Here is a 16,148-nt window from a genome sequence, read left to right on the forward strand (position 1 = left end):
GGCTAAAAGTGTGGAAGGCGGACCAGATTATTAAGGAGGCCACGGGAGGGACGAGCTCTTTCCTTCCTCAGGCAAAACCTCGTCGTCCTCCTCCAAAGCGTAGCGCTATTTTCTACATTTTTCATCTGCGGATGAACCCTCACGCCGGGAGAGTCCACAGCCACGTCAGGTCCGAAAAAGGGCTTCCTTTAAGCCAACACAGTCATGGCGTCCAGGCAATGCGCAAGGTAGATCCTCCAGGACCCAATCTGGTAGGTTCTCTTCCGCATGACTCACTACCACCCAGGGATTCCTTCAAGCTGGGAGGTCATCTTCTGCATTTCAAGGACGTCTAGCTAGCTTCCAACGAGGATGCCTGGGTCAGAGAAGTTGTATCTTCAGGATGCAAGATAGATTTTGTGTCATGGCCCCGAGAGCGCTTCTTCGAATCTCCGCCTCCAAGGGATCCTTCCCTGGTTCTGGGTTTTTCACGGCCATCACTTTTATCTTCTCTGATCAGGCGTCATCATTCCTGTCCCACCACAGGAGCGTTTCACGTGGTTCTACTTGAACCTCTTTGTGGTTCCAAAGGAAAGAAAAGGGCTGCTGTGGGCAGAGTTTCATCGTGTGTCACACCCAGCATTCACCGCACGCTTACCCAATGAATGCCGGAGAGGGAAAGCGTGCGGTGGATGCCGGATGTGACGCAGAAGGAAACCCCGCCCACAGCCCATCAATCAGTGGGGAGTGCGACACTGGGTCACGCCCGGCTGCAGCTGGAACTTGACATCAGCGGATGCCAGAGCCGGCTGCAGCCCAGGGTCACATGATGCCTGTGAGCAGTCAGCAATAGCGCCGCTCACAGGCAACTATGACCACAGGAGGTATTTACAAAAAGTCTTATTTCCACTTTTTAAATCGACGGGGGCATTCTCTATAGTAGTGGACAACCTCTTTAAGGTATCGGTTTATTCACCTTTTATATGACATGCTTGCCTATGCATTAGCTTTAAGAAAGTCATAACTTTGCAAGAAGCAGCAAATGGAAATTATCTGTTGGCACTGCGCTTTTTTACATTTTGGGTCAGTTTCACACATCTGTGAAACATGGACTGTGCTCAGATTGTAGTGCCTAGTCCTACCCAGGGCTGTGGAGTCGGTAAGCCAAATCACCGACTCAGACTGCCTCATACATGGCTCATGTTTAAGTGATAAATTTACTGTGGCACAGATTCATCTCAGCTAAAAGTCTAGACCCTTAGATCAGGAATAGGACAGACATTTATAGGACATTTCATAATGTGACATGCAGAAGTAGTGCTGTTGCTTCAGAAGCATCCAGCAACTGTTACAAATAACACAAGCACAGGAGACAGGAAGTGTTGTGCTTCAGAAGCATACAGCAACTAGAGGGGTTAACGCAGTCACAGGAGACAGGGAGTGTTTAGCAGAGCCCCAGGGAATTGTGGGGAACTTGTTATTGTAGTCTGGCTGAAGCTGAGGAGAAAAGTGGTGTGTTATCTGGATCTGACAGAAGGCAACTCATCAGGATTCAGATCAGGAGAGAAACTAAAGACAGGTCAGATAAACTCCCTGAACTAATAGTGCAGAGTATTATCGGGCAGGAAGATAAGGACTCCCTGGAAAAGACCTAATCATCTCCCTCATCAACCCCCCACCCCTCCATCTCCATGCAGGATAACGAATGCTGTGTACTATTGTGTCCTTGTGAAGGAAAGGCCTGTGGTTATGTATGCATAGAAGTGTGCTGCCAAGAGATCTAATCTGTGCTGAATTATGCTACTGAAGAGACTGTAATACTGTGCCATGTGAAGAAACTACTATTGTATTGTTACTGGAGCCGGTTGCTCAAGAAACTCTGACTGTACTGTAATGAAGATTGTTGCTGTAATATCCCTGAATTGCACTGGCAGTGCTTCAGATTAAATTCCACTGTTAAACTGTTGAAAAAGACTCTTGTCAGATGTGTCTGGTCAGCAATTAAATCTATCGTGTGCCTGAGAGAAGCTGCAGCCTATGGTCGCCCTGAATAACGGTTCCCCCAGGATTCCAAAGAATTCACGAAACCCATCTCGCCCTATCTGAACCTAGCGGCGTGTGTGTAACAATAACTTTCCCAAATTCTTATGAAAAATATATTCCCCACAAACTGCATTGAACTACTCAGGGCTGTGGAGTCAGAGTCAGTGCTCATTTTGGTGGAGTTGGAGTTGGTATAAAATGGACTGACTCAGACTCCTAAAATATATAATAAATTGGGTGCAGTAGATCAATGCAGTTTGTGGGGAATATTTTTTTCATAGGAATTTGGGAAAGTTATGAAATGTCCTATAAATGGCTGTTCTATTCGTGATCTAAGGCTACATTCACACACACACAGCGTTTTTTGAGGATACGTTTTTCAGCTGCAAAAGCAGATCAGCTTTTAAAAAAACCGCATCACCTGAAAGGTTTTTGAGCTCATAGATAATGTTTTCAATAGCAAAAGCAGATTAGAAAAATGCCGAACAAACTGACATGCTGATTCTTTGTGAGGATCCATTTTTGAGCCCAAAAACGGATCCTCACAAAACGATGTGTCTGAATATCATATCTTGAAACCGATTGACTTTGCTGGGATGCCCAGAGACAATGCATTTTACTACAAAAAACAGATCCGCAAAAAAGCTGTGTGTGTGTGAATCATTGCCGTAGCCACCGAGGGGCAGGGGGGGGGCAGCTGCCCCCCCACCCCCCACGCACCTATCAAAACTCACTTGTATGCTGCAGTGCTCCAGTCCTCCTCCGTCCTGTCTTCTGCCATCTTCACCAGAGAGAGGAGGGGGAGGGGTGCCTGCCCTACACAGGATCCCAATCCTGGGCCCCGAGCTGGAGAAAGTGAAAGTACTACTTCTCATCTCTGTCACAGGAAGGTAACTAATGCTAATATTATAGGTGATTATTATGTGCTCTCTGTACAATGTGTGAACTATATGTGCAATGTACAATTTTCTGTCTGTAGCTGTCATCTGTCTATCACACTCTATCCCTCCATCTATCCATCATTATATTCTATCTAAATATCTTGATTATTGTATCATAAAAATGATTAAATGTCTGATGTTCACATTGTTCTACAATAAATTTTTCACTTAAATATAAGCAATATATGTGGGAGTCAGAGTCGTGGAGGCAGTGTAAGGGAAATTGAGGAGTCGGAGTCGCAGGTTTGGCTTACCACTCCACAGCCCTGGAACTACTGTACCCAATTTATTATATATTTTAGGAGTTGGAGTCGGTCCAGACTCCACCAAAATGGACACCGACTCAGACTCCACAGCCCTGCCCCTACCACCGGGTCTGCGGTCCTATTTGCCTCATATATGCCTATAAGGCAGTCGGGTCGGTTAATGTGACCTAAGCATGGTTCACAAGAGAAGTTGTAGCTTAGATCTGGTCTTTGACAAAGCCAAGCCACTAACCTTTTCTCCTGTGAGTGGCCACAATGAAACCTTGTAGCTACAGATTTTACATAAAAAGCTCCTAAATTAATATTGTATGCGAGTGCCATAGCTTTCATGCATGAATAAGTGGATTGTACTCCTGTTACCGTGCAATAAGCATCCAATAACTGAGTGTTCATCACTACTTCAGACATGATACAATTCTAAAATAGAAAGAAATACAAAAAAATTGTTCTACATTATAATGTGATTCATTTTAGGTTCAGTAGTAAAGATTGCTATACAATATGGAGAAAATGCAAATGCCTCGGTGTAACACGCAAAAGGCTGGGCAGTTGTGGGGAAGCTCTGTCTGATGTGTTACCAGGACAAAAAATGCCAGTTCTTATTTTATACCCACTGCCCCTCAGTAAGCCATACTGTTCCAGAGATATGGACCTTTTTATTTGCTGCTAATGTTGGTGTTCATCTAATTATGCAGAGCAACCCAAAGACACGTTAACAGATTCCTGTGAGTCACGCTCCCTAGGTAAAGACCATAAAAATTATCTGTAAATAAAAAGGCCCATAAAAATATATCTAATCTCAGGAGTAGCAGGAATAAAATAAGAGCTGGCCACTTTTGACCTGATGACAGATCCTCTTTAAATACCCATAGACATCCATAATAAAGAGGAGCACTCAAGATGGGATAAGACCGTACAGTCAGATAAATGCTCATCACCAGAAACGGCTTTAACATGGTAGATTTAATTTACTATACAAGACCTGTACAAAATGTCCAAAGCAATACATCAGGCACATTACCCCAAGATAGTTTTTTTTTTTTCTTTTTCTTCTTTTTTTCTCAAATGATGCTGTGGAATGGGTCTTCAAAGCCATGAAAAATACACATTTTTTATGGCACATCCACTTATTGCCGTTTCTAATTTATTTCCTACTGGTATAGAAAGCCTAATCTGGGACCAAATAAAATGTACATTTTTCTATACGCGTTATTAAAAACCCAAGGCAAAGCTGACATAATACGTCACAAAGAATAAAAAACGCCAATTAGAGAAAGAATACCAATGTCATGTCACACTCTGCACAAGGTATCCGGTCCGCTTGATTTTTCTCATAAAAAGAGTTCAGACGTTTCATAAAATCCAATTAAGTATAAAATAAGGCTCTGTTCACATGTGTGTCCATATTTCTGTATTCTTGTTCCATTATGGGAACAGAAATACAAGAATAACAGAAGTGCTGGACCCCCTGCCTATAAGGCTTTGCGCCCATGATCAGGAAGAGCAGCGCTTTGGACCTAGCGTATTTTCACTGTGCCGAGTCCAAAACACTGCTCTTCCTGATCGTGGGCACGGAGGCTAAAAGGGGTCGGTCTGGTTTAATTTGTTCTAGCAGTCATGCTCCGCTATTCTGACCAGCGTTTATGGCTGGATCTGTGAAGGAGGCTCTGAATAGAAGCTCCACATACAGGTACATCTCACTAAATTAGAATATCATCAAAAAGTTAATTTCACTTCTTCAATACAAAAAGTGAAACTCATATTATATAGAGTCATTACAGAGTGATCTATTTCAAGAGTTTATTTCTGTTAATGTTGATGATTATGGCTTACAGCCAATGAAAACACAAAAGTTATTGTCTCAGTAAATTTGAATACATAACAAAAAACACCTGCAAAGGCTTCCTTAGAGTTTAAAACGGTCCCTTAGTCTGTTTCAGTAGGCTCCACAATCATGGGGGAAGACTGCTGACTTGACAGATGTCCAGAAGGCAGTCACTGACACTTCACAAAAGTCCCAGAGTTCCAATTTTCATTTGGAAATCAAGGTCCCAGAGTCTGGAGGAAGAGTGGAGAGGCCACAATCCAAACTGCTTGAGGTCTAGTGTGAAGTTTCCACAATCAGTGATGGTTTGGGGAGCCATGTCATCTGTTGGTGTAGGTCCACTGAGTTTTATCAAGACCAAACTCAGCGCAGCCGTCTACCAGGAAATCTTAGAGCACTTCATGCTTCCCTCTGCAAACAAGCTTTTTGGAGATGGAAAGGTCATTCTCCAGCAGGACCAAAAGTACCAATACCTGGTTTACAAACAACAGTATCACTGTGCTTGATTGGCCAGCAAACTCGCCTGACCTTAACCCCATAGAGAATCTATGGAGTATGTCAAGAGGAAGATGAGAGACACCAGACCCCAACAATGCAGACGAGCTGAAGGCTGCTATCAAAGCAACCTGGGCTTCCATAACACCTCAGCAGTGCCACAGGCTGATCGCCTCCATGCCACGCCGCATTGATGCAGTAATTGATGCAAAAGGCGCCCCGACCAAGTATTGAGGGCATTTACTGAACATACATTTCAGTAGGCCAACATTTCGGATTTTAAAAACATTTTTCAAGCTGTTGTTATAAAGTATTCTAATTTACGGAGATAATGACTTCTGTGTTTTCATTGGCTGTAAGCCATAATTATCAACATTACAGAAATAAACACTTGAAATAGATCACCCTGTTTGTAATGACTCTATATAATATATGAGTTTCACTTTTTGTATTGATGAACTGAAATTAACTTTTTGATGATATTCTAATTTAGTGAGATGCACTTATAGATGTGAAGAGGGCCTGCGCTGGTATAGACATACTAACATTCATTAACCAGACATTCCTTAATGCATCATCGGCTCTACCTAAAGATGTGTAAGAGTTAAAAATCAGGAGTTACTGCAGAGTTGAAAACTGCTGTATAAAAAGCAAGCTTATGAAATAAATGGCCTGTGCAGATCATGTAGTCCTCACTGATCTTATCCCAGCCGTGATCACAGCACTATCGTGTTACTCAGGTCTTATGGAGCCTGGACTCTCAGATACTGGGCATACTTTTATGGCCAAATTGGGATAATGTGCTTAAAAAAAAAAAAAGTACTAAAATGAATTAGACTACTTATTGATGTTTTTGTATTGTATATTCCCACACAGGAGTGTGCAGCATTACGTCCAGTCATCTTTGTACTTCTCATACAGCAGTCTTTCACTTCTTGCTTAGATCTGTCCCAGCACCAAAGGGGAAAAAAAAAGTTAAAAAACAAGGTACATAAGTAGTGTTAAAGTCTCCAAAGACTATTTCCACAAGACGTTAACATTTAAAAAATATAACTACTTTGTGACATATCTGTAGTGAAAAAGAAAATACATGTGCAAAGTGTTCATAATATTTGCTGAACCAAGAACCGTATATACAGAAATATATTTAACCTCGTCGTGACAGCAGAAGCACTGAATACAAGGACTTATGCGCTTATCATACAGTACAGAGCATAGCACTGCTAACTACCAGCTGGAATATCGGCCAATCTTCTGAGGTCACCAAAAACTATTTATTCATGAAAGATAAAGAGATGAATTTACAGTGCAAAATTTAGCAAGGACTTTGGCGCAAGTTCCCCCTCAAAAGCAGAGTCCTGGGAACGCGCCCTTCATCTTAAGGGACCACCTTAATATATACACTGTGGCCACTCACAGCGATGCAAAACGTACACCTGACCATAGGTCCATCTTAGCCCTTCGACTTCTGGAGAGCGCATTACATGTGCGTTATGGTGGAGTTCAGAATTCGGGGGTTGGGGTTAGGTCCTGTAGCTTTTGAAAGTTCTCGCTGTACAAGGGAAAAGAAAAAAAAATGAATTACTGCTGGTCAAAAAGTACAAGAAAAGAGCACCATGAAAGAAGGGGCATGCAAAAGCAGGTACAAGGAGATAAAATGCTCATGAAATTGGGGTCAGATGCTTAAAAGGGATCTTCTCATCCATCTACAGGAGCTGCTTGCCAGGATGGGTGGCTGCTACTGAACCTGCAAGCACTCCTTGCCTAGGAGACTGGCTACCACTGAGACGGCAGAGGTGACCAGTAACCTAGGCAACGATCAGAAAATGATAGAACTAAAAGTAAAGTAAGAAGCACTTTGAAATTCTAACCATTTTCAAAGATGAGACAACCCTTTTAAGTTATTGGCAGCAGCTTATCAGAAACGTCAAGAAGGAATTAGGCTCCGTTTACCCTGACGTCATGGCTTCTGTTATTAGGGACGGTGCTAGTGTATCAGATCATAAAAGTTCCCATTGAACTATATAGGGGCATCACGTTTGAGGGGTTTTTTTTCTTTGAAAGATCTGGGGCAATATATCACAGTATTCCGGCCATCAAAAAGCAGGGTAAATAGAGCCTAACTTTTCTTTTTCGTAAACATTCTTTGTATTTTTGATTTATTTTTTGAGATTTGTATATGAAACATTTCTGAAAGGTGCAGTTGCGGACAACTTTATGAGTCGCTAGTCCTTCTTTGGAGGAGAGAATGGCAACTTTGTTTTTTTTTTTGCAACTTTCAGAAATGTTCTATGGTGCTCAGCTTTTTTGCAGTCTGATTATTTGCTGTAATAGAACAGTGACTATAGACAGTACAGTGAAGCAGGCACCTGTGTTGCTCTTACAGCTAAGAAAGGCACATCAGATGTGGCCACCCTTTTTACATCAAAGATTTTGTAGGAGTTTGTGAAGCACAAGTGATCAAATGCTCAAGTCATGTACCAATGTGAAAAGGAGAAAAGAAATACACATTGGTAACACGTGTATAACATTCTATATAACATTGATGTCAGCACTATTATATTACAGGTAATTCTCCTTAGAGTGAATTCACACGTCAGATATTTTTTTCGAAAAAGCACGAGGATCTGAAGGATCCATCGTATGACAAATGTCACGGGTAAATCTGTTGGGTTTCATTGTGATGAATCTTTGTTCTAAAACCCAGCACCCTGCAGATTTGTCACCTTTACCAAAAGCAATGATATGGAGGCGGTGGTAGCGACAGTTCATTCTAAAATTATGAATATGATGAGAAAGAAATACGTACATCAACAAAATGAGCATAGGCCAATAATATGTGGTAAAAAGTGGAAATCAATCAGCAGGTTTTAGATTATGTAATCTGAGAGCAACATAATGTATTGGATGAGACCCTGATTCCAGTGATGTGTCACTTTGCTGGGCTGCATGCTGTCATTTTGATACAATCACAGTTTTCTTTGCTGCAGATCTAGCAGTGCTCAGAATGCTGAGCTCTGTGTAACTCTGACCCACTGATTGGCAGCTTTCTGTGTACACTGTGCATGGACAGAAAGATGCTAATCCATTGTGAAGGTGGGGCTACACAGACCAGGAGACAACCAGTCCTGCAGTGATGCTCTCCTGATGACAAAACACCAATTTTATTGAAACAGCAAGACACAGCACATAAGTAACACATTACTGGAATCTATCAGCAGCCAAAACCTCTGGACAGATTCCTTTAAATCAAACCAGTCACCAGAAATAACGCTGTTAACCTGCAGATATGCGGTTAATAGGGTTATTATGCTGCCCGGCATCTGCACGCAGCCAAGTGCAGCGGGGAGAAAATGAACTTCTCCTCGCCAGCATTTGGTTTCAGTCCTGGGGGTGGAGGTACCATGGGTTCAGTCACGCCTCTGAGAATACAGAGCGGCGGCTGTAACCGCACCCCCGGTCCTGACTGACACTGGCTCTGCATTGCAGCTCAGCTGTCAGTCAGGGCCGGGGTTGGGGCTACAGTGGCCGCTCTTTATTCTCAGCCGTGCCACCCCCACCCCCATGACTGAAAACAAATGCTGGCGGGGGGGAATAAAATTCATTTTCTCCCCACTGCATTTGGCTGCGTGCAGGCACCGGGCAGCATAATAACGCTGTTAACCTGCAGATTAACCGCATATCTGCAGGTTAATAGCGTTATTTCTATTACCAGATTCCTTTAAAAGGGCAGGTTTAATACAATGAGTTGGTTATATGCCATAGGTTAGGTGCTCAAGCCTTGTCCTAGTTTTGCAAATGTAGCAAGGAAGCAAAAAGAGAAATAGACATAACGATGAAGTGAAAGTAGATTAAGAAAGCAGAAGATAGGACAATACAGAACAACACAGTTAGTCATGTTAATAAAGCCAATACACAGAAGGTTAATACTACAGCAAACAAAACTCATGTTACAAAACAGCAACACAGTCAGGTCCTAGTCTCTGCCTAGAAATAATCTACATTACATACATAATATAATAAAAGTGCACTGCGGTGAACAGATGAGGTGGGGTGCTGCCTTATGTGATATATGCCTGGAGTTAGAGATGGAGGTCACTGTTAATATACCGCTGATATCCCGCTCACTTTACCCATTGCCCCTCCACCACTGTGGGTAGCCAGAGAGTGTTAGACAGGTTAGATGACACCTTAGGGGAAACAGCAGCTTGAAGAACAGGGAAATCCCACCTGCATGCACCAGGTATGTGTAATGTGGTGGATACAGACCTGGAGATTATGGATGTGGAGTCAATATGTGTGGAGTCCCTCTATAAACACAGAATACGAGTGAGAACATGGAGAGAAGCCAAAACATTTGGTTTTGTGAATTTACAGTGTGTTTTCTGTGTGACAACATAATATCCTTTTACCTGATATCAACTGTTAAATGTGCAGATCTGCGAATCCCTACATGCCAATGCCCCCCACCGATTTTAAGGGGGTCTATAGATAGGTGCTGGTATTTTAATGTGACATTTACATTCAACATGACTAATATCGCTATTATTATTCTGTTGAAAGCTTACTAGAATTCAGCAGACTGTATGGGTATAACTACCTTAAAGGGAATCTGTCAGCAGTTTTTTTCTATGAAATCTGAAGACAGCATGAGGTAGGGGTTAAACACAGATTTCAGTAATGCCTGCTTGCAATGATTGTTTTAGCTCATCATTGCTGGACACAGCAGCACTTGCCTCCTGGTCCGGCAATGCCCCTTCCTGTGATAGGCACCTCACTGTCTATCGACATTGTACATGGACAGCCTGGTGTGGGCGGGGCTAGCTTTCTCAGCTCTGCTGCATTCTAAATCTAAAAACTCTATGTCAGAGCGGTAATCGAAGTGATACATCATTGGATTCAGCTTCTCTTTGCCTACATCAGGATGAGGTAGCAAAAACCTGCTGACTGAGTCCCTATAATAGCAGACAGCGCAAGTGCTATGGGTTTTTACACTAAGGGGGTCCACTGCCACCTAGACATAAGTTACAGCTATCATTATGGACAGTGCAAAGATGCACTGAAAAATGAATTCATCCCAATTGTAAGTTTTATTACCCCTGCTTTCACTTGCTGTGTGCATTTTTCTACTTTGTGGGATTGATTTTTCAATTCGTTCTGTTTGATATCATACACTCCTGCTAAATTCATAAGGGATTTAAGGCACAATAAAAGTTTAAGAATTGTTGTAAGCCATATTATCTCCAAAATGTTCCAGGACAGGACAATGCCATAACATTTGCCCACATAAGTATGTAACAATAAAATTATCAGCTCCATAGCTTTACATTTCTGTGGATATAGCTGTATGTCGACTTGCTATTTGAAGGGTCACGAACGAGTGCTGTGGCCCCTTTATTATTTTCATATGAACATACTAGAACGGGGCTGAGCTGCCGCATCAGGCAGTCGAGTTCATCAATAACCTAAAATAATTTTTGTATTACTAAAAGCAATTTTTTTTTTTTTTTTTACATTGTTTGATCATTTTAAAGAGGATTTAAGGGGTTCAACAAAAAAACAAGATTAAAAGGCAAATTTAAATAAATGGTAAAAAATGGCATGAAAGTACCATTCCTTGCTGTTGCAGCATTCCCGACCAGTCTTCATTTACCTCCCTACAGCAGTCAAATGCAGTCTTCCACTAAGCACTGCAGCCAAACATTGATCTTAGTGGTTTAGTGCCCTTCTGTTGTAAGGCCAATGATTGACAGCAGTGGCCATGATGCGACTGGCCGGCACATGACCACTACAGGGAAATAAATGGAGACCAGCAAGGAGAACCAGGACAGGATTCATCATGTATGTAATGGTTCTGGTTATTTAATGTCAATTACTATCTTTAAAGGGGGTTTCTGGTATTTTCCCAAATTTGGCTAAAGGTTGCAATGGCCATTTATGTTTATATCTTCCTTTACACTAAGCAAACCTTCATAAAAGCAGTTATATCTAAGTAATACAGTAGCAAGCAAGACTTAAAGGGGTTGTCCGGTCTAAAATGATAAGTCTCCAGTCACTCTGTGTGACTGTCTGCAGTCTCCCTTCTTTCTTGTTGCTGGGGGGCGGCATCTCCTCCTTGAGCGACTGTTCTGGTCAGTTTCCTTCTGCTACTTTCATTGTTCTAAGTCTATGCTGTTACTAAATTTGCAAATAGAGATTATAGTGCATTTAAAGAGAACCTGTCACGACAATCTTGCAATGTAAAGTAAAGGCATGGCTATAATGATGCTATAATACTGGTTACATTTATACCTTCGGTGAAAAAAATCTGCTTTGTTGTTCTTTAATCACCTTTTGACCTTTTCTGCGTATTAGATTTCAGTGCACAGGGGCCAGACTGTGCACTGGATCTTCTCCTTCCTATCTATGATTCCCCCTCCACTCAGCCTGTGTCCAGTCTGTGAATGACCTGCCTCCTCTGAAATCAGCAGTGACCTGTCAATCACAGGGCTGAGGCCGGCAGAGGGGCCGGGGATTTGCAGACATGGAGGCGTACAGTCCCGCCCTTGTGCAGAGAAATTTATTTAGCAGAAAACTTGAACTGGTGATTAAAGAAAAACAAAGTGGATTTCTTCAACAAAGGTATCAATTTAATCTGTATTTGTATACAGAGAGCCATGTCTTTACTTTACAAAATCATGGTCACAGGTGCTCTTTAAAGAAACACACAGCTAAGGAAAGGGAGAGCCCTGATTAGGAGAAATGCCCAGACTGAGGACCAGGGATTATGACTATGCAGGATTGATAAGGGCAGCTTGGTCAGGAGCTGAAATGGAGGGAGAGGGAGGTGAGCATCTAACTGCTGTATAGAAATCAATGGGCTGGAGAAATTGGACTGGGATCTTAGGAGTAAACTCCTCTCCTGTAATGAGGCTACTGCCAGGCTCTGGTGGCCAACCTCCATGTAAACAAGTATACTATGCAAGATAAAAGCTCTCATTGCAGGAGAATGATAGCAGACAGTAGAAGCTGGTCATTTGCAAATTTGCTTATTTTCATGCAGTCCAACTATCTAAAAAAAAAAAAAAAAAAAAAAATCTACACAATTGGCTAGGGAATCACAGACAATTCTGCACTTAAATAGTTTGTTGATGCTAATCGTTTTAAGACCCCCTCCCTGACTGTGTTCTGCTGCTGTTATTTGTGTTTTGTCTAAGAAAAGGTGAATTACCGCAAACTCAGAATAGGTGCTGGCAACAGAATTAACGCTGAGGTTACGCTGGGCAGGAATTGTGAGTTGGCACCCACCGCTCATGGCGGTTCCATTTAACTGCGACATGTTCTCTTTATTCTTTTCCAGTCTCCTTGCTTGTGGAGTCTTGAATATTCTTGTTGGAGTTCGGATAGGTAGTCCAGGCTAAAAGCAATTAATATGATTAACCAAAATTGTATGTGTTAAACAAAAGAATAATAATTTAAGATAAGCATTTTTCGATCCACCCTGTTATCTTAGAAAATATGTAATATATAAAGATGACATTCCTTTTCCCCCAGAAAATTCTATTTGGTGCAAACCTAAAGTGACTCGGCAGGGTCACAGCAAGGAGTGGAGCAGTCTTAGTCACAGAAGAGGTTGGCAAGAAACATCAAAAAACTAGACTGGCCAATAATCAGAGCTTCTGGCCAGCTAAATCAGCTGACATTTTAGGCCACAAGGGAGGTCCGGGCTAGGAGTTAGGACCAGGCTTACAGAGGTGGGCAGATGCCGGGCAGGAACATTTGGCAACAAGCCTCCCACCAACTCACAGGCTTCATAGCAGCGGCCTGCATTGGAGGTACACCACTGGATAGGCACACTTTAATTTATATGTAAGAACACAGCATAAGCTCAGTGAAATGCAGACATGCAAAGCTAGGCAGCTAAAGGTGATAAATATAATAAAGACTCTAAAATTATACTAATGAGATCCACTGACCTTCCCACCACTAGGGGGTGGACGCGACACAGGTGAGTGGCACATTGTTCCACCGAATGCAGAACGAAGCGTGGTGTTGGTAGAATTGGTAACACATGTGCCATTAAGCTGAGGGGGAAGAAGCAAGCAAGTTAGTGCAAGGAATAGGTAGGAACAAATTGCACATGCATCGCGATGTGACTTGTTAATATATAGTTATACTCAGTATTCACTATATTGGTGAAGCTGCGGTGGAGGAGGCAGTGCAGAGCATTCTGTCAGCAACATGAACACAGCTTAGGTATCAGGTTTAATTATTAATGGGCTTTTCATAACATACACTTTTCTTAAAAAGAGTTGTGCTGCTGTTTCCCTGCACATTAGGTGGCTAGTAGCACTGTGCATCCTTTATTTTTAAAAAGAGGATCCTTCACCACTTTGATCATATTAAACTGTCCACACCATGGAACAGTGGCTGCAGAGCTTAAAGCGTCAATTTTATTTTTTCATTTCTCATCTCTATTGCAGAGATTTTAAATTGGAAAGTTTAGATTCTAATTTGCCTTCAACCAGGGGAAGTTTACTTTTGTCCCTGCATGATTATGACCCATCAAAAGCAGGAGGCATCATGCAGGAGATAAAACATAAAAAACAAAATACAAACAAACAAAAAAAAAATCAATCAATCATTCTAGAGATGGTCAGAGCTGGCTTTCTCTGTGTGAGACCTACACTGACAGTGCTGTGGGATGAGAGCTGAGAGGTGTTTGTAATGACACACAGCTCTGCTCTACTCCCCTACCCTGCTTGCATTCACAGTACAACCAGTGCGGAGAGTAGGGCTGAGTGTCATTGCATGTCTCACACAGAGTACGCTGGGTCTTATATTCCTGGGCACGTGTTCTTTTTTTAACCCCAAGGCCACGGCTCCACTATCAGTATTTTTTCTCAGGCGTGGGAGACAAAACCAGGTGAGGAACAATCAGAGAAAAGGTATAATAGAAACAAGTCACCAATTCTGCATTTATCACCCACTCCTGGCTTTGGTTCCCGCTCTTGAGAAAAAATACTGACCGAATACTGATAGTGGGTCCGTGGCCTAAATGATGCTTTCTGCTTATGACCGATTAACGTTATGCAGGGGAAGAAGTACATGCCCTCAAAGACAGATCTCTGCTAATGTTCCCCTGGTTGTAAGGGAAATTAGAATCTAAACGTTACAAGCTAATATATCTCTGCAAAAGAGATGAGAAGTTAAAAAAATAAAAATGAAATTTTATTCAGCTTTGCAGCCACTATTCTAGGATGTGGACAGATTAATATGCTAAAACTGGTGAAAAGTCAGCTTTAAGATCAGAAGTTTTATGAGAAGTCGGACCATTATGAGATTCAATTTCAGGCAAATGCTAATGATTCTACACTACTATTGCTGCCCTGGCCCTCCACTATTCTCTGAGCTTCTATCAGCAACAGGTAAGTGACCTCTGCAACCAATTAGTAGCCACATGGGTGAATAATGGATCACTGTGAGCCAGTGTTTGGCTGCAGCGATCACATGGCAGGGGCTGGTCACACCCACTTGTTCTCAGACTACATGGAAAGGGCTGACTTTTACTAGAGGCCAGGAGAAAGCCCCCTGATCTACGACGCAACTTCCCCAAAAGGAGTGGGAGCATTAGGGAGCAAAACCAGCGTCCCACTAATTAGCAGATGATGATGATGGAAAACAGTGCTATGGATGTCAGCTTTATAGTTATAAAAGCATTTCCATGTGAATACTTAAAGGGGTTGTCCACTACTAGAATAACCCCTTCTTGATCTAAATGTTTGGCCCCGATAAAATAAACAGCTTATACTCACCTCCAGCGGTGTCGGCACTCGCAGTCCTGGGACTCTCGTGCAGTTTGTTATGACACGTGAGCCCGGCGCCCAATCAGCGCTGGAGTCACTGAAAGATCTCGGACTTTCTCTTCATGTTCAATTGGTACAAAGGCGGGGCCAGTGACACCAGCGCTGATTGGGCGCCGGGCTCACGTGTCATAACAAACCGCACAAGAGCCCCGGGAACATGAGTGCCGACTCCGCTGGAGGGGAGTGTAAGCTTTTTATTTTATCGGGGCCAAGAAGGGGTTATTCTTTTATCTCCCCAGAATTCCCCTTTAAGTCACGGCAATGTTAAGTCTGGTCATAGACACAGATTAAGAGATTGCTGAAATAAAAATAGAGTCTTCTAAAATGATTCTCTCATAGAATTTGAACATCTGACACTGGAAATCTAGTCCAGATAAAAAAAAAAAAAAAACAACCACCAAAAAAAACAAACGTATCTTCAATGTCTGTGTGAAGGGTGTTCTATGTCACTATATGGAAAGTTACACCATCGAGGACAGTACAGCAGAGCAGACCTTGCGCACTTTACTTGGTGTAGTTGTCCCGAGCACTCGTCGCTTATTCGGGGTTCTTGGGGCGCTTCCATAATACATTTCCTCTTCTAGCTGACGACTCTTTTTCACTAACTGCATCAAAATAAAACAGATTGTTAAATACATGAACCTAAACAAATCATTCATGTTCTGTACATTGTGCCATGCGGTACGCTGAATACTAAACTTATGGAGAAGCAACATACCAGAGGCCAAGTTATCATATAGAGACCGTGTAGGCT

At 42.3% G+C, this 16,148-nt stretch overlaps 1 protein-coding gene across 9 annotated transcripts in view; it reads right to left on the minus strand.

Moving 5' to 3' along the window:
* Window positions 1-6,034: 6,034 nt before the first annotated feature.
* Window positions 6,035-16,148, minus strand: part of PRC1 (protein regulator of cytokinesis 1) — a 37,833-nt gene continuing 27,719 nt past the window's right edge. The window contains exons 10-14 of one of the 9 annotated variants that reach the window (XM_073653205.1): window positions 15,889-15,999; window positions 13,505-13,612; window positions 12,760-12,945; window positions 9,819-9,859; window positions 6,035-7,101 (exon numbers count right to left, since the gene is read on the minus strand). In XM_073653205.1, the coding sequence (XP_073509306.1) occupies window positions 7,053-7,101; window positions 9,819-9,859; window positions 12,760-12,945; window positions 13,505-13,612; window positions 15,889-15,999 (495 nt within the window). In that variant the 3' untranslated portion in view covers window positions 6,035-7,052. The remainder of the gene's footprint in view (window positions 7,102-9,818; window positions 9,860-12,759; window positions 12,946-13,504; window positions 13,613-15,888; window positions 16,000-16,148) is intronic. The other 8 variants (XM_073653198.1, XM_073653196.1, XM_073653202.1 and 5 more) reach the window with 8 other exon arrangements.

Source organism: Phyllobates terribilis, unplaced genomic scaffold (genome assembly GCF_046119375.1).
Source record: "Phyllobates terribilis strain yellow unplaced genomic scaffold, ASM4611937v1 Scaffold_11__3_contigs__length_659146591, whole genome shotgun sequence".
Taxonomy (NCBI): Eukaryota; Metazoa; Chordata; class Amphibia; order Anura; family Dendrobatidae; genus Phyllobates; species Phyllobates terribilis.